Source organism: Cervus canadensis, chromosome 4, assembly GCF_019320065.1.
Source record: "Cervus canadensis isolate Bull #8, Minnesota chromosome 4, ASM1932006v1, whole genome shotgun sequence".
Taxonomy (NCBI): Eukaryota; Metazoa; Chordata; class Mammalia; order Artiodactyla; family Cervidae; genus Cervus; species Cervus canadensis.
Window position 1 is genome coordinate 103266628 of NC_057389.1, and position 27357 is coordinate 103293984.

At 46.3% G+C, this 27357-nt stretch overlaps 2 protein-coding genes, 2 long non-coding RNA genes and 1 other non-coding gene across 6 annotated transcripts; 2 read left to right on the forward strand and 3 right to left on the reverse strand.

The window, feature by feature from the left end:
* Positions 1–270: 270 nt before the first annotated feature.
* On the reverse strand, positions 271–9908 carry LOC122440710. Its single transcript, XR_006269148.1, has 3 exons — positions 9615–9908; positions 1359–1363; positions 271–325 (listed from the first exon to the last, which is right to left on the reverse strand). It is a non-coding gene; the product is annotated as an uncharacterized LOC122440710 (long non-coding RNA).
* A 1558-nt stretch (positions 9909–11466) lies between these two features.
* Positions 11467–19218, forward strand: LOC122440711 (endogenous retrovirus group K member 25 Env polyprotein-like). 2 transcript variants are annotated; one of them, XM_043467268.1, is made up of 3 exons: positions 11467–11932; positions 16276–16421; positions 16864–19218. In XM_043467268.1, the coding sequence occupies exon 3, from the start codon at positions 16864–16866 to the stop codon at positions 17812–17814; it is 951 nt and encodes a 316-aa protein (XP_043323203.1). In that variant the 5' UTR covers positions 11467–11932; positions 16276–16421; the 3' UTR covers positions 17815–19218. The 2 variants fall into 2 exon arrangements, with proteins under 2 accessions (XP_043323203.1, XP_043323205.1); XM_043467270.1 differs by lacking the exon at positions 16276–16421.
* LOC122440712 lies at positions 15323–16867 on the reverse strand. Its single transcript, XR_006269149.1, has 3 exons — positions 16682–16867; positions 15713–15888; positions 15323–15378 (listed from the first exon to the last, which is right to left on the reverse strand). It is a non-coding gene; the product is annotated as an uncharacterized LOC122440712 (long non-coding RNA).
* LOC122441161 lies at positions 16271–16429 on the reverse strand. The gene has a single exon (XR_006269293.1). It is a non-coding gene; the product is annotated as a U1 spliceosomal RNA (small nuclear RNA).
* Positions 19219–21795: 2577 nt separating the features above from the next.
* On the forward strand, positions 21796–26100 carry MVB12A (multivesicular body subunit 12A). Its single transcript, XM_043467271.1, has 9 exons — positions 21796–22152; positions 22274–22372; positions 22509–22605; positions 24038–24164; positions 24501–24620; positions 24701–24807; positions 25046–25107; positions 25434–25490; positions 25698–26100. Exons 1-9 carry the CDS (start codon positions 22063–22065, stop codon positions 25758–25760), a joined length of 822 nt encoding a protein of 273 aa, XP_043323206.1. The 5' UTR covers positions 21796–22062; the 3' UTR covers positions 25761–26100.
* Positions 26101–27357: the final 1257 nt, after the last annotated feature.

Below are 27357 nucleotides of genomic sequence, written 5' to 3' on the forward strand. Positions count from 1 at the left end.
TAGTAGAATCTCTTATGAAAAACCATATATCATGGTTTAACTTACTCTCAAGCGGTGTGTTACGAATATATTTCATCCACCCACTTCTGCCATGGCTGACTCCCACCTTGACTGAGTGACATCGCTTTGTGCAGCAGAAGACCACTCTGTCGGCCAGCCCACCACCTCTAGAAAGGGGGTCCTGGACTGATGCTGAAGCTGAAACTCCAATCCTTTGGCCACCTCATGCAAAGAGTTGACTCATTGGAAAAGACCCTGATGCTGGGAGGGATTGGGGGCAGGAAGAGAAGGGGACGACAGAGGATGAGATTGCTGGATGGCATCACTGACTCGATGGACATGAGTTTGGGTGAACTCCGCGAGTTGGTGATGGACAGGGAGGCCTGGCGTGCTGCGATTCATGGGGTCGCAAAGAGTCGGACATGACTGAGCGACTGAACTTAACTGAACTGAACCAGGCTTTGTAGAGTATGTGGCTCCTCCGAATACTAACGCCTCCATTCCTGTGGTAGCCCCTATATGCTACATATAGGAATTATACTTAGCATATTCCTACGTATATATGCCTGCTACGTGTAGGGGTCTGTCTGGTCCAGCTACAGGCGGCAGGGATTGCAGCGGCTATTCAGTCCAACAGTGACACCGTGTGGATGGCGGACAAACTGCAGTAGTTTGTGGGGTGATCACTCAGGAGCCCAGGCTGTTTGCTAACCTTAGGCAGGGAAGCCTGGCCTGACGCAGTCCATGGGGTCGCAAAAAGTCAGTCGCGTCCGACTGTCCGATTGAACTGAACTGAACTGCACTGCCAGTTGGACTGTTCTGAAGAGGTTAACGCCATGGCTTGGACAATGGGAAGCCAAGCTGTGGATGATCGTGAATAAGCCCTTGTGGAGCCAGGACATTTGGAAAGACATTTGGTTTTGCTTCTAAGAGCCTGTGGCATTTCTCACCGTTTCCCATGCCCCTGGCTCTATTGAGGCACTGACAACCACTGGCAATTGGGGAGCTGATGTCCTGGCCCAGTATGAGCCCTAGTGGACCCCTCAGTAAATACAGCGGATTGGACGCGTAGGAAGAGCAGCTACCATAGCGCCTGGATGGGGTGACGTATTGCCAGGGATGCTGTGTTACCTTGAGTTACAGTGACTCGGTTAATACCGTAACAGCATGTCCTGTGTGTTCTAAATTACCGCCCCCACACCCCACCCTCCTCCCCAGGCAATGGCCAAGGGAATCTGGGAAGGTTCACTGGGGTTCCCAGTGAGGGACTGGCAGGGCAAACTGATTACATTGGCCCCCTCCCTCCAAGTGAGGGTTCTAAAGGTTTTGGTTTACATGGACACAGCATCTAGGCTAACCCAAGCTTTCCCCTGTGGCTGCCCAAACCAGGCTGCAGCCATCAGAGGGTTAGAGAAACAGTAAAGATATACCCTCTTCAAATAGACAGTGACCAGGGGTTGCATTTTAAAGGTCATATTGCACAAGATTGGGCAAAAACACATGACGTGGAACGGAGGTTCCCTTCCTCCGAGAAGCCACAGGCAGCAGTGTCCGGAGCCGCCAGGACGTGCCCGGGCCGTGACAAGGTCACGGGAGGAGAGAGGAACCTGCAAGGCAGCTCTTCCCCTCGAGGTTGTCCCGGGGGCCCGGCATGTCCCTTTCCTCCTTCTGTCTCACTGTTATTGGGCTTTCTACTAATTTTTGGAAATATAATATATAGTAATAAGGCCTCCCTGGAAAAGTCCAAGCCTTTTTGGAAATGCTCATGTTTGCTCTGGCTCAGGACACGACCATAAACATCAAGTCAAAAAAAAAGAAAAGGCCACAGGTATAGTTTGGCTGCTTGCTTAAAAGATTATAATGTTCTAGAATAGAAAAGAGTAGAGGCATTTAGATTTAGAAGTAGATGTACTGCTTCAGTTTACTTGCTCCTTGAAAGGGTTTTCACTATTGCTATTTCTGTGCTGCTATTTGTTCACTGTTTCCCTTTCTTTAAACAACATGAGATATTATGGGTATTTTTGTAGAGTTAGGAAATGGGGTACATAGGATTTCAATAGAAGATTTATATTAACCAGCTTCACTGCCATTATCTCACTATTAATAGAGGTGTTTTTGCTATTTAATAGTTAATCATTGTAAATTGAGGTTTTGTGGTTTCAGGTAAAGAAAAATATCAAGGTTTTCTCATGGTACTATTCTCAGAAATTTCAAACATGTTACTGTGACCCTTCCCATGTGTTGTTTTATTGTCCAAAGAATTTACACTATACCTGAGATTTGTACAACCTTGTTTTGTTAGAATGAAAATATTAGGCCATTGAGGCAAGAAGATTAATGTACGGGACATTTAAGAAAAAACCCTAAAACAAAACAAAACAAAACAACCCTGTAATCAGAAATGTTCCAGATGAATGCATAGGGGGAAAAACATGGGGAAGAAAAATATTGACAGAAGCACAAAACCAAAATCTGATGTAATATGTGGTGACTTAAGGGGGAGGTAACATTCATTCTATAAAATCTGAGCTGTCCTAAAAATAAAAAAAGCTACCTCTTCTACACAACCTTCTGTGTGTGTCTGTCTTCTTCCTAGCCCACGCCACTCATCCCTTGGGGATTCCTGGTCCTGCCAGGGCTGGACCTCGGCAAGCAAGGTTGGTGGAAAGGAAGCATGGAATTTTAAGACAGCATATTAAACAACCAACAGGTAAAACCACCTTGTACTATCCCAGGCTTCATTTCTGTTACTATTGTTTTTTAATTTTAATTTATTTGTTTGACTGTGCCAGGTAGCTCCTCGGCCAGGGATCGAACTTGAACTCCCTGCGTTGGAAGGGTGGAGTCTTAGCCACTAGACCACTAGGGAAGTCCCTCTCAGACTTTCATACATTTAAATGATCGACTCATAGGGCCTATTGCCCCATAGGCCAGACTGGGGAGCCCTGATGAGACACCTAACACTGTAAAGGTCTGGAAGTAATGAGAGACCTCTATAGCCCTGACTCTCACCATGGATGAGCAAGCTGTGCGGCTGAGATTACCAAACCCCGTGATCTACTGGACTTTGCAATGGGACATCCCACTGTGGTGCTGAAGAAGACTCTTGAGAGTCCCTTGGACAGCAAGGAGATCAAACCAGTCCATCCTAAAGGAAATCATCCCTGAATATTCATTGGAAGGACTGATGCTGAAACTGCAGCTCCATTTCTTTGGCTGCTTGATTCCAAGAGTCAACTTATCAGAAAAGACCCAACTCATCAGAAAAGACCCTGGGAAAGATTGAGGGCAGAAGGAGAAGTGGGTGATAGAAGACGAGATGGCTGGATATCATCACTGGTTCAATGGGTGTGAGCTCTGGGAGATAGTGAAGGACAGGGAATCTGGCATGCTGCAGTTCATGGGCTGGGCAAAGAGTCAGAAATGATTGAACAACTGAACAACAACAACAAATCCCAACAGCATGTGTGAGTCGCTTCGCATCTCTATGTGAAGTGGGGTTACTTAATCTCCATTGGGATCCTGTTGTCCTGCTATTAAATACAAGCTGTGCCCATGGAAACACCCTGTCCCTGCCTTGGAACAAGCACCTTTGAGAGGGAGGAGAAGATAGGGGTCCTGATCTGGCATAACCTGCCCCCAGTCCATCTCCTCACGCCTGACTGTGTGCCTCTCCCAGCAAACGTGTATGATTTGTACAACCAGGTCAAGTTCCTAAAGCTGCAGCTACATCAAATATCTAAGGATCAGGCCACAATTGTCATTCTTCTAGAAAAAGAGACTTCCCCATGCAAGTTCCTAATAAATAACCTGTCTGTTTCTCTGGTTTTTTGGCCATGTCACTCAGCTGTGGGATTTTAGTTCCCTGACTGGGGATTAAACCTGTGCTCTCCTATATTAGAAGTGTGGAGTCTTAACCACTGGGCCACCAGGGAACTCCCAAATAATCTGTCTTCTTGACTTTAAACTTCTGCTGCTCCTATGGTGTCCAGTCATAAGATGGGACCTGGTGGAAATATCTTCCAATGGTGAGCCCACCCATATGCCCAGCAGAGGAATCAATCCAACTGTTGGGTGTGTGGGCAGCTGCCCCTCTCTGCTTCCCTGGGATTGCCATGCTGGGTACCAGCACTCCAGTGTAGGAATGAATGAATGACAGGACTAGAGCAGTACATGACCTTGCAAAAAACGAACTAAGATGAATGCTCTTAATTCGTTTGATATGATCAATATTGACCCAGAAGCTTGGCCTGGGGCACAAACCGTCAGTAACACTGGACAGGAGTGTTTTTCTTCTGTCAATCTGTCAAGAAAGGCAGTCCAGCAAACTGCTGACCGAAAGGGTCTTAAAAATACCACCATCAGGACTTCCTGGTGGTCCAGTGGCTAAGACTCCATGCTCCCAATGCAGGGGGCCTGGGTTTGATCCCTGGTCAGGAAGCTTGAGCTCACATGCTACAACTAAAGACCCTATATGCCACAACAAAGACTGAAGATCTCACATATCAACTAAGACCCAGTGCAGTCAAACAAATAAGGAAATACCACCATCAGAGCCATCGGTGACTATGCCCAGCTCTAGGACAGAGTCACATGGCTTATTCAGTGTTAGGGGTGTTAGGGATATTTGAACACCCAGGCACCCCTATGTCGGAAACAGAAAAAACACTCTCAATAGAACCAACCCAGTTGTACCAGGAATATAGGGAGGATATCTTTGGAACTGTGCAGGCCTTCTGTTATACATAGTAAAGGGCAGCAACTGGTCTGGCACTGACTGGTCATGTCACCCACATGTTTATTGGGTAGTCCTAAATAGGATCCAATGGACATGTGGCAAAATTCTTTGGATGTGACTTTCACCTAGATGGTTGGGCTGCTGCACTCTGGGTAGAGGGGAGGATCCACCCCATGGTCACAAAAGTTGCCAGCCTCCCTCCCCCATCTGCCTTCTCCCAGGCGGATGTGTTCTCTTCTCCACTGGTACAATCATTTGGCCACTGTCTTTATACCCTCTACTGGCCTGGAAGATGTTGTAGCACACATAGACACCCCTACTCAATTGACCCAGAAAGCCTTAAATGAGAAGAGCTGTCATCCAAAATGAGATGGGCTTTTACATCACTGCTGCCTCCCAGGGAGGCGCCTGGGCCATTATCCAAGCAGGATTTTGTGTGGTCATACCTGCTGAATCAGCTAATATAGTATCTTTATTAAAGCACGTGAGGACAGAAGTAAATGCCCTGAATGATCCCCAGCCTCGGGGACTCAACACATCAGTGGTTCGGATCATGGTGATTTCAGGCACACATAGCAATGACCAGTAGCTTAAAGTAAGACCTTAGTTCTCTGACTGGGGATGAACCATAGCCGTGATGGTGAGAGCTCCATGTTCTAACCACTTGACTATGAGGGCCCATGGCTAGAGTCTGGGTCCCAGTCTTTGTCTAGCTTGAAAAGAAAAAATTCCCCCAAGGACATGGAAGGTAGAGAGGAAAGTAAAGCGTTTATTAGAAAGGCAGAGTACATGTGGACAGATGAATTATGATTAATTTGCCTCAGAACCATACCCTATAGCATGATAGCCTCTGGGGGCAGGGGGTGGGAATTGACTTGACTTAGTATGGTCTGGTGCCCCTGCCTTTTGACCCCTGAGAAGCCTTTCTACCCCTGTGCTGACTCTCTTGCCCCAAGGATGGGAAATATGTGGTGCCTTGGTGTTTATTCAAATAGGGTTGAGCCCCATCCTGTCCCTGCCATAACTGTTACCTTAAAGTGTCCACAGGAGACAAAGTAGATCTATTTACTCTGTTCCTATTGTTAGTTATATCTCTTAGTGCAAACAGGAGGCCAGTTGTAAGTATCTAGCCTGGAGCCCACCTGCCTTCTGCTTCAGGAAATGTAAACAGAAGGCTAGTTGTAAATGCTCGGTCTGGAACCCATCTTTTTTCTGCTCCAAGAAATATGGACAGGAGGCTAGTTGTAAAGGCCTAACCTGGAGCCCATCCTACCTAGGTGGGGCTCTTGGTGGAAAAAATTGTTACTTATTTTGGGAATCATTATCTTAAGCTATGTTTCCTCTCAGACGTGCCTATGTTGTTGCTGAGCTGCCTGCGTCCAGTGCAACCAGATAGCCATCGTTAGCCATCTCCTTGCTAATGAAATCCCTCCTGAACCCTTATTGCAGGGATGAGCCACATCTGACTCTTTGATGGAACTGTTTCTTTGATTCTGCTTTTGTTTTTCATTGCTTTGGTTGTTACAATCATACATAGTGATCTGCCTCAGGGAACCCTGCCCCTCCGCCTGAAGGGATTAACGCATCCCCTCCTTGAGGTTGGCCATTCCAGGAGATATTTGCAAGACAGATTTGCAAGAATATTTGCAAAAAGTCTTTACTTCAATTCTTTCCCCGTCTTTCCTATAAAAGAACCTGCATCCAGACCCCAATAAGATGGCTATTTTGAGACATTTGTTTGCCATCTTCTTGGTCAGCTGGCTTTCAAAAGCCATATTCCTTGCCTCAACACCTTGTCTCTTGGATAATTGGCCTGTTGAGATACGAGCAGAACGAGCTTGGACTCAGTAACACACTCGGTGTACATTGTGGAAGAGGGTGCTAAGTGAGATGGAAGAGCTGATCATAATGGGTGCAGTGTTGGAAAAGGTCATTGAGAGGACATGACAGCCAGTTGATCCTCGAGATGAACTCAGACCATCAGAGACCCCCTTACCCCTTCCTGACCTTGAAAAGTGTGTAATATTTTTAGGCCATTTTTCTTTGTCATTGGATCAGAGCTATAGGTTGACTAGTCATGTAAAAGTTTTCCCGGTGGGTTCCTAGGTCGGGTGGGGAACCTTAGAGGAAGCACTTGCCATTTTAGCTCAAGCAGTTTGTACCAGATGTCCGCATACTCAAACCAAAGTAACCAAACTAAACTCACCAAACCAAACCAAACCAGAACTTCACCAGCCAGAAGGCATACTCCAAATCAAACAAATGGCAAAGAGATGCCCAGAAATCAAAAGCCAAATAGCAAGACTGTCCCCAAAATATGGCAAAGTGATGCCCAGAAATCAAAAGCCAAATGGCAAAAATATCCCCAAGAGGATGGCAAAGAGTTGCCCAGAAGTCAAAACGCAAATGGCATAAATGCCCCAATTGTGACTTCCCGGTCCCACTAGACCTGTGACCTGGCAGTCAGTGCTAGCGGCCTTTTTTAGTTCTGATAGAGTTTCAAGCAATTTCTTGTTGGTTTCTTGCAAAGAAGTTACTCTATCATTTCCTCTTTTAGAATCTTCTAAATACTACAGTAAGCATTCCACTTAGTCTGTTTGATCTTACAACTGGATTTTTTTTTTTTTTAACTGTGCACACAGTTGATATTTTGGAATATCAAAAGAACTCCCAGTCTGGACACTTGAGCTTGAGATCTCCTTTAGCATAATTTCCCCAATTAAGTAGGTTCTTGCGGGTATAAACTTTGTATGCACTTAACCCTGGCAGGAGTGTTAGAGGCTGGCTTCTGATGACCCTGGTTTCTGTGTTTGAGAGGCTCTCTTTCCCATTTTAAGTTGTATTTGTCATGGATAAAATTCGCCCTTTGCTTCTATCCAGGCAAATTCTCCCCTTCTCCCCAGTACCTTCCCACTGGGTGGGTATTCCCCTGGTATCATTGAACCAGGCCCCACCCAGTACCATTCCTCTGGATGGGTATTCTCTTGGTATCTTTAAACCAACCTCCCCACCCCTGCCCAGTATCTTTCAACTGGGTAGGTATTCCCCTGATATCTTTTAACCAGGCCTCCCCCCAGTATCTTTCAACTGGGTGAGTATTCCTCAGTATCTTTCAAATGAGCCCCATCCAGTTCCTTTCCACTGGGTGGGTATTCCCCAGTGTATGTCAGGCCCCAATATGGGAGATCTGAGAACCAGGGGAGACCTGCCTAAATTTGTCTTTACTCCCCAAGGAGGCAGATGGGCCCAAGGGGCCACTGCTGGCATCAAAGGTACCAAAGCTCCAATTCCTCCTAGAGTTCAGGTAAAGGAGGAAAGTCAACTCTGGTTTGCTTCGTTGGTTGCCATAACTGCAAACGAATAAAGATGCAGTGAGAGTTGCATGAAAAGTTTTATTTGGGGCAAAATGAAGGCTTCAGTCCAGGAGACAGAATCTCAGATAGCTCTATAAAACTGTTCCAAAGAGGTTGGAGTTGGGGGAAGGTCAATATATTTGGCACTTATTTTACAAAAGGTTTTCTCTTAGTCATGAGGAGCTGATGTCACCATGAAGAGACTCAGTGCTTTTCTACCTATGAGGAGATGTAAGGATTGGGATCATGAAATCAGTTCCTGAAAATATCTAACTATCTAAGGATCTGTTCCACCAGTTTCCCTGGAGCACAAAGTGCCTTCAGGGCATTTCAACAGCTGCATCTGCAGGATTCAGATGGCAAACGCCCTGGGCAAGCATCAATTTGTAGTTGACAAGATTCTGGTGAGAAGAATTGTGGCAGGAAAGAAGGTGGGGTGGGAGAGGACCTCACACATCCCAGCTCTCAGGTGAGTCCTTGGGATGTCTACCAAGTGTGCATTCTTGCCTTTGCACAGGAAAGAATTCAAGAGCTAGCCTTAGTAAAGTGAAAGAAGGTATACTCAGGGAGATATGCACTCCATAGACAGAGTGTGGGCTATCTCAGAAGGCAAGAAGCCCCACGGTATGGGGTTGTCAGTTTTTATAAGGATGGGTAATGAGGCTCATTTTGTAGGCTCATGAGTCAGAGGAGTCTTCCAACTATTTGGGGGAAGGGACAGGAATTTCTAGGAGTTGGGCCACTGCCCATTTCTCCTCCTCTTATGGTCAGTCTCACAAGAGATCGTTGATGTGCCTGGTGGGCATGTCATTTAGCTTGCTGATGTATTACAATGAGCATATAGTGAGGCTCAAGGTCTAGTGGAAGCCGACCCATCCACCACCTTGGACCTAGCTGGTTCTAATCAGTTTATGCTGTGGCTCAATGGCTATGTCATTCTTTCAAAAGTTGTGCCCTGCCCCTTTGCTATCTCAGTGTGGAGATCTTACTCATTCTCTCTCTCTCTTTAGTCGCTAAGCTTTGTCCGACTCTTGTGACCACATGGACTATAGCCTGCCAAGATCCTCTGTCCATGGGATTCTCCAGGCAAAAATACTGGAATGGGTTTCCATTTCCTTCTCCAGATCTTACTCATTAGTGAATGCCTAAGACAAACAAAAGTCCATCTATTCAAGGCTATGGTTTTTCCGGTAGTCATGTATGGATGTGAGAGTTGGACTATAAAGGAAGCTGAGCGCCGAAGAATTGATGCTTTTGAACTGTGGTGTTGGAGAAGACTCTTGAGAGTCCCTTGGACTGCAAGGAGATCCAACCAGTCCATCCTAAAGGAAATCAGTCCTGGGTGCTCATTGGAAGAACTGATGTTGAAGCTGAAGCTCCAATACTTTGGCCACCTGATCCAACAGCTGACTCATTTGAAAAGACCCTGATGCTGGGAAAGATTGAGGGCAGGAGGAGAAGGGGACGAAATCACTGTCAAGGGACGACAGGGATGAAATCACAGTCAGGATGGCATCACTGACTCAATGGACATGACTTTGGGTAAACTCCGGGAGTTGGTGATGGGCAGGGAGGCCTGGTGTGCTGCAGTTCATGGGGTCACAAAGAGTCTGACACGACTGAGCGACTGAACTGAACTGAACTAAAGACAAAACTCTTAAATAAGTTCCCTTGTTTATTAAACCTGCCACCTACCAATCTGGTCCGTATAGTCAAAGCTGTGGTTTTTCCAGTAGTCGTGTATGGATGTGAGAGTTGGGCCATAAAGAAGGCTGAGCACCAAAGAATTGATGCTTTCGAATTGTGGTGCTGAAGGACTTTTAAGAGTCCCTTGGACACTAAGGAGATCAAACCAGTCAGTCCTAAAGGAAATCAACCCTGAATGCTCATTGGAAGGACTGATGCTGAAGCTGATGTTCCTATACTTTGGCCACCTGATCAGAAGAGCTGACTCATTGGAAAAGACTCTGATTCTGGGAAATGTGGTGACCCAAGGATGAAAGGGTCTTGGAAAGCAGGAATGGAAAAACCAGACTCTTATCATCCTTCCCTCCCCCATGTTGTAACTATTAATGGAACAGTATAACCTGTCTCCCCTCCTGCCCCATAGGGAGGAGGTATTTGCCTTACTCTTCCTTCCACCCAGTATACATGCCTTATCCAATCAGCAAATGACCCTCAAGACCCCATCCCACTCCTTGTACCCTGGGTATAAAAGTGGACTAAGGACCCCCATCAACATCGGTTGAATGGGGGTCGGTTCTCCCTTGAGCTGGCCTGCTGTTCTAACAGCATCTCCCATTCTAATAAACTTTATTTCCCTCTCATTCTGTCTCATGTCTGGAAATTCTTTTCCAACCCATGCCCCAACCACGACAGGAAAGATTGAGGGCAAGAGGAGACGGGGATGACAGAGGATGAGATGGTTAGATGGCATCACCAACTCAATGGACATGAGTTTGAGCAAGTTCTGGGAGGCAACAGAGGCAGCGAAGCCTAGCGTGCTGCAGTCCAAGGGGTCACAAAGAGTTGGACACGACTTAGTGGCTGAACAACGGTAAGGCAAGTGCAGAGAAAGAGCAAGCCGGGCATTCAGGCAGAGAAAGATTTATTACAGGAAGAGAGACAGTGACTGGCTTTAGAGAAAAACCAGTGCACCCTCTGTAGCCAACTGTTCTTATAGCTTATAGATGGGAAATTGTGACCCGAAGGGAGGGGGCCTTAGTTTATCTTTAGCCCGCAGCTGGGGTCTTGTGATCACGTAGCTGGAGGCGTCTCACACTTGGGTAGTCACGTAGCCTTGAGAAACTGGCACCAGCAGGGAAAAACATGATATCACTGTAAAGAAAAAACAGGATGCCACCAGGACAGTGTGGCCACTGTGACTTCATCCCTTGTTTGTCAGGCCACCACAATAGGCCAGTTTAAAATAATACACGATGAGCCCCCTGTGGACCCTAAAAACAACCACCACCAATCTGGAGAGGTCTGCCTCTTTCTTTGGTTTGTCCTTGCCTTCTGTGTATGGGGGCCAGCTTCAGATTCCACCTGGGGAACTTCTGAGTTGGGAATCAAATTTCTCCTAAGCAGTGGGAATAATGGGGCACCTCAAGGGGACCTTATAGTCTTGAAATTGTAAGCTGAGAGATTTCAGAAAGTTCTGAGGACTGTTCCAGGCATTAGAGGTCAAAGAACAGTTGTACTGTTTTTGAGTCATGGTTTTGACAGTTTACATAGTTCACATCTGCATTATAAGGTGAGTAGTGGGTCATAATGGCCCCTCACAGGATTGAGAAAGAAATGTTATCTCTTAAGGAGCTACTGATCTCGGTGAGGCATCAGTGAGCAATGGCGTGAAGGGAGATTGTTAAGGGAGGCCACGAGCCTGCCTTGAGGAGAAGGTCCTCACAAGGAACTGGCGAAGGGCCAGGACCGCCAGGCATGTCTCGATGTTTTGCTCTGAGAAACATTTCCTGCACATAGGGCTCTTACGACTGCATGAGAATAGTGCTGAGAATAACAAGCTGGCCTTGAGGAAAACAGATTGTCTTTTAATCCTGAGAAAATAGAGTCTATGTGTCTCATAAACTTTGTAAACTTGCTGTTATCAACTTTGTACCTGCTCAAGCTTTATCTGTGTAACCTTGTTTTTTGTAAGCTATCCCCTTGCTCTCATGTATAAAACGACTCCTTTAGAAGTAAAGTTTTGTCAGTCTCCCAGAGAGGCTGTCCGTGTCCTTTTCTCAGAATCTACTCCGCCGAGCCCTCCACAAGTGGCGCCCAACGTGGGACCTCGAAGTCATGACAAGTTGAACACGGAGAAAGATTCCTGCAGAAGGAGGTAAGCAGACAATGGGACACCAGGCAAGTAAGATACCTTTTGTTTCACTTATGCATCATTTTCTGAAGCAATTCGGCACTAACATTTCTGTTGATCAGTTGACTGAGTGTTATCAGCTTGTTTTAGAATACAATCCTTGGTTTCCTGAGGAAGACTTTAGATAAACAGGTATGGCAACATGTCCAAAACAATGTCTTAACTGCATATCGCCAAGATGCTCAAATTCCTCCCCGGTGTTCGGTTACTTAGGCATTGGTTCAGATCGTTATCAAACAACCTGATGGCAAAAGGGTTGATGTAGAAGTAGAAACGGTGCAATCTTTACATGAATATGAATTAGATGAAAAGGATATGCAAGGTGCTTTACATCATAAGAATGTTCTTTTAATCAGAAGGGACCCACTGATGTTGACCATGAGAACAGCCATCTGCTGTTTGTGATTTTTGGTCTCCTAAAACCGAAAGTCATTTTCCCCCACCGCGGAAGGAATTCCCTAGCACCGCTCTTGCATCCGCTCCTGCTCTAACGCTCCCTTCGCATGTTTCCCTTGATGCTTTGACCTAATTAAACGCGCATTCCCCACTGTATTTAACCAACCACAACCAGGTCATGTTACCTGGAACCCTGCTGATTTTACTTTAGTTTCTGCTTTCAAAAAAGCACGCACTCTTTATGGGCCCACTTCTCCATACTGTCTTGAATTCCTTCGGAATTGGGCGGATCATTGGCTTCCTGCCGACTTTGCAGCGGTAGGTAAAATGGTTTTGACTCCTCAACAATTGTTGCAGTGGCAAATGTGGGTTAACGATGAGGCGAAAGAAATTTTACAGGAACAACAAAGTCATAGAAATCCTGCTCAACTTACTTTTGACATTTTAACAGGAACTGGCACTATGGCTAAGGTAGGGGCTTAATTACAGAATACTGCCCCACCCATGGTATATCGTATAAAGGAGGTTGCCTTGCTGCCTTGGCAAAGGTTAACAATGCTCTGTCTGATGGGTCTTTTGTTAAAATATTTCAAGGACACCGGAAGAATACGCCCAATTTCTAGGAAAACTTAAAGACGTTATAAAGAAATCCATTAAGGATGCTAATTTGCAGCAGAGGTTGCTAAAACACTTGGCCTTTGAAAATGCTAATGAGGATTATCAAAATGTAATCCAGCCAATTCGAGAAACCAGATCTATTATAAATTATATAAAAGTCTGTCAAAACATTGGCTCCATTCAGCATAGGGGTAAAGTTGCAACCACGAAAACTCTCGCTGCACAAAAGGTTATAAATTTAAAATGTTTTAATTGCGGGAAGCACAGCCATATAAAAAAGCAGTGCCATCTCCCCATTAGACCAAGGCAGCCTCCTACTGCTATAAATTTCAAAGAGAAAGGGAAACCTCCCAGACCTTGCCCGCGATGCAAAAAAGGAAATCATTAGCTAAATAAATACAAGTCAAAATATGACAAAGCGGGGAATCCACTATTACAAAAAAAAGATTGCCAGTCGGAAAACTAAAAACGGGGCTACCCTTCAGCCCTGCACACGGAGAAGGGAATCCTCCTAATATTCTTCAGTTGCAGGCAGCTACACAACGTAGCGCTTGTGTTGATATTCCTTGTCCTGAAGATATGGAACTTTTGGTAATAAATTCCCCTTATAAAATCAATACTGATTATTATGGCCCAATACCCTCTCAGACCATGGGACTGATTTTAAGTCGCAGCAGCTGTACCATGCAAGGTCTCACAGTCATGACTGGAGTTATTGATAAAGATTACATAAGGAAAATTTCAATAATGGTTCAAGTTATCCGGAATTTATATTTACAAAAAGGTGATAAGTTTGCTCAATTGCTTCTCCTACTATATATAAAACCACAAAAGACTTCCACTACTACCAGAACGGGGGGTTTCGGCAGCACTAACATTACTGCAGGATTAAATACTTTATTACACGAACTCGAAAAACCCATATTACGACTTAATATTCGGGGAAAAAATTTTGAAGTTATGTTAGACACTGGAGCAAGTATCTCCATTATACGTCGCTCTGAATGGCCCCCAGAATGGCCCATATGACCAGCTTCTAATAGAATAATTGATGTAAAAGAAGCTAATTGTTTGACCACTTCTAAAAATGTTTCCTATTTACAAGCTCATGGTCCAGACCAAATTACAGTTTATATAAAACCCTATATTACTGAAGTTCCTATTAATCTTTGGGGCCAAAATTTCTTACAACAAACTAAAGCAAGACTTGTACTTGATGAACCTTTTTGATCAGGGCCGCTGAGTTATCGCCACTACGTCTACAATGGAGATCTAATGAACCTATATGGACTGTCCAGTGGCCCCTGACTCAGTAAAATTAGCAGCTTTAAAGGATTTAATGAAGGAACAATTGAATTATGGGAGAATTGAACCTTCTTTTTCTCCATAGAATTCTCCTGTATTTGTTATTAAAAAGAAGTCAAGTAAATAGAGAATGCTTATTGACCTGCGCAATGTTAATGACACCATGGTAACCATGGGAACATTGCAGCCTGGTCTTCCAAATCCTGCTATGATTCCAAAAAATTGGCCTGTTATCATTATAGATCTTCAAGACTGCTTTTTCACACTGCCTCTTCATGAGGACAATAGACGACATTTTGCCTTTTCTGTTCCCACGACAAATAATATTTATCCTGTTCAAAGATATCATTGAAAAGTTTTACCTCAAGGTATGAAAAATTCCCCCACCATCTGCCAATATCTTGTTGCCCAAACTTTGCAACCCATGAGGGACACATACCCTAACCCTTATATTATACACTATATGGATGATATTCTGCTGGCCAACGCTTCGCAGCTCCAATTAGACAAGATTTTTTCAAACACCATTCAGCAGTTACAAAATCATGGCTTAATCATATCAGAAGAAAAAATCCAACATACAGAACCTTTTAATTATTTAGATTATCTGTTAACAAAAAACAAAGTAAAACCACAAAAAATGTCCATTAGAATGGATTTCATAAAGACTTTAAATGATTTTCAAAAATTGTTAGGCAACATTAATTGGTTGCGACCTTCCCTGGGCATTCCCACATATGCTTTGCAAAATCTTTTTAAAACCCTAGAAAGACCTTCAGACTTAAATAGTTCTCGCCACCTGACCTCTGAGGCGAAACAAAAATTAAAATTAGTAAAAAAAAGTATTGCTAAAGCCTTCGTTCATTGTGTTCAACCTAATCTTCCAATTTTTTAATATGTTTTTCCCATTACTAGATCTCCTACTGCTGTTATATCACAAAAAGAAACCTCTCCATTAAAATGGGTATATCTCCATTCAAAACAGGCCAAGAAAATTGTCTCTTACCTTGAGCTTATTGGTACTATTGTCCATCAGGGCCATGCTCATACACAGACATTAACTGGATATAATCCTGATGGTATATACATCCCTATTTCAAAGTTAGAATTTAATGCAGCATTACAAAATAACATTATGATACAGATTGCCTTTTCTAATTTCCAAGGGACTTTACTTCCAAATTTGCCTAAACTTTGGGACTTTCTAAAAACAACTCCTTTTGTTGTTAATTCCATCATATCTGAAACCCCTATTCCAGAAGCACCTACCTATTACATAGATGGAAGTAAACAAAGATATTCTGGAATAGTAGGTCCTCACTGGATGAAACGAATAAAAAGTCTTTTTTCCTCTGTTCAGAGAGCTAAACTTTATGCTTTATATCTTCTACTAGAGTGCAAGCCTTCCCCCTTTAATGTACTTACAGATTCACTATACATTGCCTCCATGTTTCCTAATTTTGTCACAGCCCCACTTTCTTCTTCCGATTTGGAATTGACTCAATTGTTTTTGTCTGTTCGGACTCTCATTCAATCAGGTTTATGCCCTTTCTATATTACACATATCCGTGCTCACTCAGGCCTTCCTGGACCTTTGACAGCTGGAAACAATAAGGTTAATAAATTAATAAATGCTCTCTTCTCCTCTCCAAAAGAAGAACATGAGCTTCTTCATACCAGTGCTAACCGCCTATGTGGCCACTATCATATTCCTTTATCTGCGGCTCGCAATATTGTGCGATCTTGTTCTGTATGTTCCCCATTACATCAACGGATGTCACCATCAAGAGCTAATCCTCGTGGCCTCCACCCTAATGAATTATGGCAAGCTGATTTTACCCACTTTTCTTTACCCCGTACCTCTCTGCTTTTTGTTGTAATTGACACTCATTCAAGTTTCATTTGGGCTGTTCCTGCCTCTTCTAAGTCAACCAAAGCAACTATCCAGGGTTTAGTGTCCGCTTTTTCTTTTTCTTTTTTTTTTTAAGCGCGAACGCAGTCCCCCACTACCACAAATTATGCAGTCGAGTTTCCCACATTTGGGGAAATTGCAGGGGTCAGCACATCCGGAGTGCAATGGATAAGCCTCGCCCTGGGAAAACCACCTTCGTGATCATGGTATCTCCCCTGCCAGGTAAGTATTTTTGTCCACTTTTTCAATGATGGGCCTACCTCATACCTTGAAAACTGGTAACGGTCCCACTTTTACTTCAAAAGCTTTTGCGACCTTTCTTTTGGATTAGAACATCCTTCATCTTCGTGAAATCCCTTATAACCCCCAGGGGCAAGCCATTATCAAACGGGCCCATAAGACCCTTAAATTAATAAATTAAAAGAGGGAACACTCTATACAAAATATGGCCCAAAAGGATATTTACCTCTTACTTTACTTACCATAAATTTTTTGAACGAATCTTCAGAAAAGATGACTAAAGACAAAAGATATTTCTTGTATATGTCCAAGACTAATGTTTCTGAGCAATTTTTGAATTTGGATGTTTGGGTTAAACGATTCAATAACTGGAAGCCAGGGGTATTGAAGCTCCTAGGCAGAGGATGTGGTCTTGTCTTTACAGATGGAAAAGACATCTAGGCTCCGCAGCGGTATATACGTCCTCAACAATCAAGATCCTTCAGGAACAAAAAAATGGGTGACCCACATCACCAAAAGAATGGCCACAGTGTTACTGGAGGAAGAGAAACAATGGAAAAGAAAGAGAACAACTCCAGCTCAACCGTACCCCACTTGGGCACAGACCAAGAATCTGACAAGGAAAGCTGAAGCTGTACTGAAAGAAACCGGAACCCCTTTAACTCCTGATAAACTTTTCTTGGGTATGCTAGCTGTATTGTCCTGTACATCGGTGGTAAAGGCTAATTATACATACTGGATTTCCATTCCTGATCTGCCTTTGTTGCAATTTGTTGATTGGAATGAACCTAGCCCTCTGGTCTTTACTAATGATAGCCAACACTTCCCTCCTCCATGGTCTAGAGCGGGACCTACTCACCCTGATCAAGAGGGGAAAGCAATCAATATATCCATAGGGTATAAGGTTTTACCTATTTGCTTTGGTGCAAGTCCTCCTTGCTGTCTGTATTTCCTCAATGGTGGGGTTATTCCTATAATAATGGCACAGGTTTTAGGTTGGGGTTTTTTTGCTGCCGCTTCATTTCTGTTAAATCAATCTAAAAAATATTATCATGGGCGAATTTCTAACAGTACAAATGCTTTATTTTTACCTGAGGAACCTCCCTGTGAAGCAATATCCCGGCGAAGAAAACATCAAGGCCCTCCATTATTATGGTCTGACTGCCAGGGAATTATTGGGAAAATATCTCGTTATTTGAATGTTACCTTTATTGATTGGGGACCACATGAAATGTTTGTTAATTGCTCTGAATGGGAAGAGGGAACTTGCAATGGGACAAAAATATTAATCATTCTTTGGGGGGACTATGGCATCAACAGAATGATATCCTCAATTGGTATAGTGGTGGCCTGTCTCCACCCAGGCCACATATGATCCACCCTCAACTCGGGCCTAAGAATTGGCACATCTGGAGAATACCTGCCTCTTTATACCAATTTGCTACCCTTATAAGACATGCTCGTACTTCAGATCCCCAAAACTATACTACCACTTATAATGGCACTGGGTTCATTCAAGCATGTGTACACCCCCCTTTTCTGTTTGCTATAGGAAAATTCATTATTACAAACTCCATGCAACTCGTCAATTGCACAAACTGTAAACTCTACACTTGCTTGAACCATAGTTTGCCATTCAATCATAGTAGGGAGGGAATTTTCTTATGAAACAGAGAGCAGAATTATGGATACCTATTTCTCTTGATGAACCATGGTCTGACTCTATGTTTCTATCATTTTTACTAAAAAGAGTTGTCAAAAGAACTAAACACTTTGTCGGTTGGATTATATTAGGCATTATTAGCCTCATAACAGTCGTGTCTCTTGGCACTATGTCAGGCATGGCCTTATATAATTCTATTCAAAATCATGAGTTCATCACTTCATGACATAAAGATTCCCATGAGCTGTGGGCACAACAAGCAAAAATTGATCAGCAAATCCAGGCCCGGTTAGATAAAATACAGGATGCTTTATTATATGTAGGAGATCAAGTAAATCGATTACAATTACAACTCAAACTGAAATATCTTTGAAACTTTACAAACTTTTGTATTACTAATTTACCCTACCATGCCTCTGAGTACCCTTGGGACAAGATTAAAGCTCATTTGCAATTAGAAAAAACTAACATGAGTCTTAATATTGAAAAATTGAAGAAACAAATAAGTGACAGTTATTCTAACTTACCCCCAGAATTATATAGTTTGCAGTTTTATGATGCATTAACCTCCGCCTTTTCATCACCAGACCCTCGATCTTGGTTTTCGTCTTATCATATTGTCTCATATGTTCTAATAATTCTCATTATATGCATTGGTATTATAGGCTTCCAATGCCTCTGGATCAGATCCTCCTGAACCCAAGACACAAAAATAAAAATGATAGCTGCAGTCTTAACACTAAAAAAGAAAAGGAGGAAATGTTAAGGGAGACTATGAGCCTGCCTTAAGGAGAAGGTCCTCACAAGGAACTGGCGAAGGGCCAGGACCGCCAGGCATGTCTCGATGTTTTACCCTGAGAAACATTTCCTGCACATAGGGCTCTTACGACTGCATGAGAATAGTGCTGAGAATAACAAGCTGGCCTTGAGGAAAACAGATCGTCTTTTAATCCTGAGAAAATAGAGTCTATGTGTCTCATGAACTTTGTAAACTTGCTGTTATCAACTTTGTACCTGCTCAAGCTCTATCTGTGTAACCTTGTTTTTTGTAAGCTATCTCCTTGCCCTCACGTGTAAAATGACTCGCCATAGAAGTAAAGTTTTGTCAGTTTCCCAGAGAGGCTGTCCGTGTCCTTTTCTCAGAATCTACTCCGCCAAGCCCTCCACAAGATCTTAATTTTCTGCCCAAGAATTGAACCGGGGTAGCCTGGATGAGAACCAGGAATTCTAGCCACCAGACCAGCAAGGGCTAGAGGCTAGAAGCTCTTTTTCCCTGGATCTTTGCCCCCAGTGAAAAACACATTTATCACAGAGGCAGAAACCATAAACGTAGGCACAAAGTTTATTATTAGAGACGTAGCACAACAAGTGGGAGAGCACAGAGAGAAATGGTTTGTTAAGACAGAAGCAAGGCAGAGATGCACACCCGGAGAGGAAGGGTGTGGGCGTTCCCCCTAGTGAGGAGGCGCACAGTAAAGAGCCAGTTCTGTCATTCATATAGGTTAGTTCTTCCGGGTCTTTGCCTTCCTTCAGGCCAATTATCTGATTTCTTTTAACACACCTGACCTACCCTGAGACTCTCCACTGGATGTACTCACACCCCTCAGCCAAGATGGATCTCAAAGTGAATGCTTCTGGGAGAAGCAAGACTCTGACTTTAGACCCACAAGAAGCCTTTCTGCACACGTGCAGTATCTCCCCTGTCTCCAAAGAGGGAGGAGCAGAGATCCCTTAATCCTTTACTCAAGTAGGGTTTTGCCCCTCTTTGTTCTTGCCATGATTATTACCTTGACGATTGCCATGACTACTATTACCATAAGGCGTTTACAAGAGATAAACACTGGCTATTTACCCTGCTTCTGTTGTTACTTCCATTGTGGAAGGCAAACAGGAGGCTGATTATAATGCCTTAACTGGAGCCCACCTACCTCTTTTTTTTTTTTTTTCCCACCTACCTCTTATATCAGAAAATGCTAACAGTTCTAAGTGTTTTCTGCCTAAAGCCCACTTCTTTGTGCCCCATGAAATGCAAACAGGAGACCAGTTATAAATATCTAACTGGAGCCCATCTATATCTTGCATCACTGCCTGGCAGGCACCAGAAGAAAATTGCTCTTTTCTAAGCAGGCATTCCTGTGTTAAGTAGATCTCAGTTCAGTCACTCAGTTGTGTCCGACTCTTTGCAACCCTGTGGACTGCAGCACACCAGGCTCTCCTGTACATCGCCAACTCCTGGAGCTTACTCAAACTCATGTCCATACAGTCGGTGATGCCATCCAACCATCTCATCCTCTGTTGTCCCCTTCTGGTCCTTCCAATGAATATGCAGGGCTGATTTCCTTAAAGATGGACTAGTTGGATCTCCTTGCAGTCCAAGGCACTCTCAAGAGTCTTCTCCAACACCACAGTTCAAAAGCATCAATTCTTTAGTGCTCAGCTTTCTTTATAGTCCAACTCTCACATCCATACATGACTACTGGAAAAACCATAGCTTTGACTAGATGGACATTTGTTGGTAAAATAATGTCTCTGCTTTTTAATATGCTGTCTAGGTTGGTCATCGCTTTTCTTCCAAGGAGCAAGCATCATTTAACTTCACAGCTGCAGTCACCATCTGCAGTGATTTTGGAGCCCCCCAAAATAAAGTCTGTCCCTGTTTCCATTGTTTCCCCATCTATTTGCCATGAAGTGATGGGACTTGATCCCATGATCTTAGTTTTCTGAATGTTCAGTTTTAAGCCAACTTTTTCACTCTCCTCTTTCACTTTTATCAAGAGGCTCTTTAGTTCTTCGCTTTCTGCCGTAAGGGTGGTGTCATCTGCATATCTGAGGTTATTGATATTTCTCTCTGCAATCTTGATTCCAGCTTGTGCTTCATCCAGCCCAGCATTTCTCACGACGTACTCTGCACGTAAGTTAAATAAGCAGGGGGACAATATACAGCCTTGACATACTCCTTTCCAGATTTGGAACCATGCTGTTGCTCCATTTCCAGTTATAACTGTTGCTTCTTGACCTGCATGCAGGTTTCTCAAGAGGTAGGTCAGGTGGTCTGGTATTCCCATCTCTGTAAGAACTTTCCAGTTTGTTGTGATCCACACAGTCAAAGGCCTTGGTGTAGATTTAGTTAATCAATAATACAGACGCACGATGCACACCAAAGGCGAGCAGGTAGTCACCCAAACGAGCAGAGAGAGTTTTACATTAAAATTTTTCTTATCCTGTTAAAAACGATTTTTTTCATCACAAATATAAAAAACATTTTTTGCTCTCATGTGGCACAAAAAAACAGGCAGTGGACAAATCGATAATACAGTAAAAAGCTGGAACATGTATGCGAGTGGATAATATTCCGTTCCCCAGTTGACCATATTTTCCATCTAAGCGTGTAAAAGCACTTAGCCATTCTAAATACTTTTATACCATCTTAATGAATTATATGTGTGAATAAATCCTCAAGTTACACCAAGATTTCACGGCTCACGCTGGCCCGTACTTTCCATTATTTACTAATCGTTGTATAACCCATGAGAGTGTCTTTTGGGATGACTTCCGGGAACAAAAATCGCGGATTTTTCATATCTCTCTCGGAAATTTCCGGGAAACACCGAAGACAGCAGCTCTGGAGGAGAGGCTGATACCGCACGGAATTCTGGGAAATGTAGTTCTGGTTTCCAGCTAGCGAGACATTTCCGGCAGAAGTCGCTGGGCTTGAGGTGAAAGCGAGACAGTTTTCCGCAAACGTCTCCCACAGGCGCACCTGAGGGGCGTGGCTCCTTGTCTCCACAGGATTGGCCGGCGGCTTTCCCGGCACGCGCATACTGCGTTTCCTGGCCACCCCCACCCCCGACATCGCAAGGCCGTCTGGGAGTTGTAGTTCAGATTCCTGTCGAACTCCGTAGTCCAGCTGCGGCAGGAAGGTCCTAGGCTGTCTGCCGCCTTCGGTGCCTGTTTTGGAGGATGGATCCGGGGCCCGGGGCCAACGGGATGCCGCTGGCTGGCTTAGCCTGGTCGTCGGCCTCGGCGCCCCCGCCGCGGGGATTCAGTGCGGTGAGCGATGTCAGGGGACCGGGGACGGGAAGGCGGCGGCACTAGGGGCCGGGGGTTGAATGGGGGCAGCAGCGGCTGCGGCCAGGTAATATCCTGGCTCTGACCCGCGTTCGCGCTGTAGATCTCCTGCACTGTGGAGGGGGCGCCCGCCAGCTTCGGCAAGACATTCGCGCAGAAATCTGGCTACTTCCTGTGCCTCAATCCTTTGGGCAGCCTAGAGGTAACGAGCTCCCATCCTCGGAATCCCCCGGTCTTCCCACTTCCCCTGTCCATTCGCGGAGCATTATGCCAGGGACACGGTCCGTGCTGCTGAGTGATTCTCGCTGTTTCCCCCCGCGCCCCGCCCCCGACCCCAGAATCCACAGGAGAACGTGGTGGTCGACATCCAGATCCTAGTGGACAAGAGCCCCCTCCCGCCGGGATTCTCACCAGTCTGCGACCCCCTGGACTCGAGTGAGTCCCACGTCGAAGGCAGGGGTGGGGTGTTTGGAGTGGGTGAGGGGCAAGTTTGCTCGTCTCTGCAGGGAAGATCAGGGAGGGAATGGAAGGACCATAGGCGCGCGGTTTTTGAGCCTTGGCCGCCCCCTCGGTGCTCTGGGTAATGACAGTGTTGGCTGAGGATTGATCTAGGGCGGGATGATGAACCCTGCCCTGCGTAAAAATGTTTCTCTCTTTAGAGTAAGTGTTCAGTTTGTGCGACCTGTTTTATTCCTGTTGCTACTCCACCTTCTTACACTGTAGCCAAGCGGATCCAGGCGCAGTTCTCTTTTCCATTTCCAGGCTTTTGTACAGGGGTTGCTCTCCCAGTTCCCAGCCCTGACTGCTCTGCTTTCTAATCACCAGGCTCTCCCTGCCTCCCATGCCCTCCCTGTGTCTTGTCATTTGTGTTTGACTGTCAGCATATATCTATTGGTGGGTTTCTCTGGTGGTTCAGTGATAAAGAACCTACCTGCCAATGCAGGACACGCGGGATCCATCCCTGGTGGGGAAGATCTCCTGGAGGAGGAAATGGCAATCCACTCCAGTATTCTTGCCTGGAGAATCCCATGGACAGAGGAGCCTGTCGGGTTGCAAAGAGTTGGACACGACTGAAGTGACTTAGTATGCATATATATGCAATAGACACCATCTGGCTTGCAAAGTCTAATACATTTACTACCTCATCTGGCTTGCAAAGTCTAATATATTTACTACCTGGCCCTTCACAGAAAAAGTTTGCCAAGTCCTGTACCAATAGATAAACGTTGTTTAGTCGCTAAGTTGTGTCCAACTCTTGGCAACCCCATGGACTGTAGCCCGCCAGGCTCCTCTGTCCATGGGCTTCTCCAGGTAAGAATACTGGAGTAGGTTGCCATTTCCTCCTTCAGGGGATCTTCCCGACATAGGGATCAAACCCGTGTCTCTTATGTCTCCTGCGGGTTCTTTACCACTAACGCCACCTGGGAAAGCCCTTGCATATATATGCATATATGTAAAAGACATGCTTAGCTCATGAGCTAGACAAAAACAGACTTTGGGTCAGATTTGGCTTATCAGTTGTAGTTTGCTATCTCTGGGTTAGAGGGCTGAGGGAAAGTGAGTTTGGAGGGCCAGCATGGGCAGCCAGTTCTATCTGATCCCACAGCTCCCCACCCTCACTGTGATCCCCATGACCACCCCATGAGTGCTCCTCCATGTCACCAAAGATGAGCCTGCCCCAATGGCTCCTAAAAGCGTCATGGGTTCTCCTCCTATGACTTTACCATTCATGATATAACCACTGCCCCACGCCATACAGATAGCTCCCTTAAACAGCACCCTGGAGAGTGATCTGGAGCCATCTTGGGGCCCCTTCCCTGCTTCTTGCCTCTTCTCACCCCCTTGCTCCCCACCCCCCCACTCCCAGAGGCCTCTGTGTCCAAGAAGAAACGCATGTGTGTGAAGCTGGTGCCCTTGGGGGCCGCGGACACAGCTGTCTTTGACATCCGACTGAGTGGGAAAACCAAGACAGTCCCTGGATACCTGCGAGTAGGGTAGGCCTGCTCCTCCGCCTTCCTTCTTTGCCCTCCCAACTCCCTACCTACCCCTCTGACTCTCAGGGACTCCCATGAGTCCTCCCACCTCTCTGTGCCTCAGTTTCCACATGTTAAGATGGGGACAGTTGTACTGGGATCTCACTGGGCGGTGGTGAGGAGCTAGTGTGTCTAAAGTGCCTGATATGGTGACTGAACCCGGCAGTGTGTTAGGATGTTGCTGATGGTGTAGGCTGAGACGTGAGGTCACCAGAGCCCATCTTCCCTCTGGCCGCTGTTCTCATCTCTGGCTGCACGTCGGGCCAGAGCCCCTTCTCTCTCTTCTTCCTCCCCTAGGGACATGGGGGGCTTTGCCATTTGGTGCAGGAAGGCCAAGTCCCCTCGGCCAGTGCCCAAGCCCCGAGCTCTTAGCCGAGATGTGAGGGACCTCTCCCTGGACTCACCTGGCCAGCCGAGGTGAGTCCTCCGGCTATGGGGCGGGGGTGGGGGCGGGTTCAGCATCGGGTCTCTGACCTGGGCTGTCCTGCCTCCATCAGCAAGGGTGGCTTCCCGGAGCGGACACTATCCAGACTGGGCTCTCGGGCTTCCACCTTGCGGAGGAGTGACTCCATCTACGAGGCCTCCAACCTCTATGGTATCTCAGGTGAGAGCAGCGTGGGGAGATTGACGCCCTGAGGTGGGGGTGGGGGGTAAGACTGGTTCGAGGCTGTACCCCCAGGTAGAGGCCAGGGCAGGGTTGGACCAGCCCTGGGCTTGCCCTGTTCTGTCAAGACTGGGAAGAGCCGAGACCTCTGGGCTGGCCTTCTTGGGGTGGGGTGGGCAACAGGCAGGCTTCAAGTCTCCTCAGCCTCAGCTCCACCCGTCTCATCCGCTTTCCTCAGCCATGGATGGGGTTCCCTTCACGCTGCACCCCCGATTCGAGGGCAAGAGCTGTGGTCCCCTGGTGAGTCCAGGTCCTGGGGAGTCTGGGTCTGCCCCCACCCCTTGAGTTTCTAGGCACCACGATGCAGGGCATATCAGCGTGTGTATCCAGCACAGAGGGGAGTTCCTGCGTGGGAAGAGGCTGGAGGCCAAGGGGTGGGGGCGGGAGGGTCTCCTTCTGGAATGGGGGGTTCAGGAGGGGCAGCTGGATGCTGGGAGGCGAGAGGCAGTGGCAGGAAGGGGAAATGATGTTCAGGCAAATCTTGAGGGGGCCCTTCATGAAGACGGGGGGATGGGGGTTCCAGGTTGGGGGTCCCTGTCCCAGACTGACCTGCCCCTGCCTGCCAGGCCTTCTCTGCCTTTGCCGATCTGACCATCAAATCGCTGGCGGACATTGAGGCGGAGGTGGGTGTGGGAATAGGGAGGGGGCGGAGTTGGGGGGATGCAGGTCACCCTAGGCTCCCCTGGGCCCCCCTTCTGTCCCAGCTGTAACCCACCTTGAGGGCTCCAGATCCCTCATGCCCCAAGCCCACCATTCCTCGGGCACCCCCCACCCCCCAGTGGCTGCTGTCTCACTCTGTACTCTCCCCCACCGCCCCCCTCACCCCCCAGTACAACTACGGCTTCGTGGTGGAGAAGACGGCAGCTGCCCGCCTGCCTCCAAGCGTCTCTTAGCCCTTCAGTGGTCCCAGGGAGGAGCCGCCACACACCTGACACCGCCCACCACCCCCCTGGCCACCCCCAGTCCGCTGACTGGCAGCTGCCCAGCCCATTCCACCTTGGGACCCTTGGCAGCGCAAGGCATGCCGGACCCTCGGCCACCTGGAGGAGCTGCAGCCTGGAGGAGGGAGCGTGATGGTCCTCTCGGTGATGGGTTCTCCTATCTCCCGGGCCCTAGTGGACAGGGGTGGGGGCTGGACCGAAACCAGTGCCTTCAAGTCATTTGTGTCAAAACTCTCTGGTGCCTGGAGGCCATGCGGGTGTCCTCCTGGTAATAAACACCACGTTGTCCAGAGGTTGTCTATAATCTCCATCCTGACTGTGTGTCTCTCTGGCTCGTAGGAGCTGGGGTGGATGCACACTGAGCAAGTGGGTGAAAACCTGGAGGGGAGGGGGCACTGTTGCCACTCCCATTCTACAGAGGGAGAAACTGAGGCTCACCAGTGCTTAAGCCCTGATTCTGGACCACATCGGGTCCCGCCCCTCCATCATTGCACCTAACAGTAGTAATAGTAACAGCTACGGTTTGTACTGTGAGGACCTTCTCACTAGTATCTGCTGCATAGTATCTCGTTTAGTCCTCCTGAGCCCAGTGGAAGTCCTGGTTTTGTGGCCATTTCACAGATAGTGAAACTGAGGCAGGAGGTGGCTAAATTCAGAGCTGGGATTCGAACCCAGAGCCTGCTTTCTTAACCATCAAACTGTACTGCTGTCTGTATCTCTTTTCCTCTACCGTGTGGCAGACACAAACCATGAATTCTCATGAATCATGATAGTTATCCTCTATAAAGTGGAAGGAACCCTGAATTAGGAAATACTGGTGGCTCTGGGGGACACGAGTAGGTTCCTCTAAGCCTCTGATCACATTTTTCTCAAGTAATCAATACATAACCCGGTTTTCTGTGCGTCTCAAGACACCTTTAACACGCAGCTGATTTGTTAATGGTGAACTCGCAGCCACCAGTCCTATAACTCATGTCTGAGCAAAATCATGTCTGACTCTTGCGATCCCCTGGACTGTATCCCACCAGGCTCCTCTGTCCATGGGATTTCCCAGGTAAGAATACTGGAGTGGGTTGCCATTTCCTTCGCCAGGGGATCTTCAAGACTCAGGGATTGAATTCGGGTCTCCTGCACTGCAGGCAGATTCTTTACTGACTGAGCCACCACGGAAGCCCAAACAAAGCTCATCTAACAGTGTATCCTCCCGGAGACACATCCCAGCCTTCTTGCACTTGCAGACACTAGATAGCTCTTCAGCACCACACTTGGAGACCTTTTCGAACAGCAAAAATCACCAATGAAAAAGCACAAAAATGAAAAATATGTCACTACCTAGACCTCAAGAACAGTGCCTGTGAGCTGCAACAGGAAGGCAGAGCATCACCTTGTCCCAGCACAGCCGCGAACATATACCTCTGGGACTCAAATTTCTCCCTGCACTGGGAATTCCCTGGTGGTCCAGTGGTTAAGACACAGCATTTTCACTGCAGTAGCCACTTTCAGTCCGCGATTGGGGAACTAAGATCCTGCAAGCCATGCAACGTGGCCA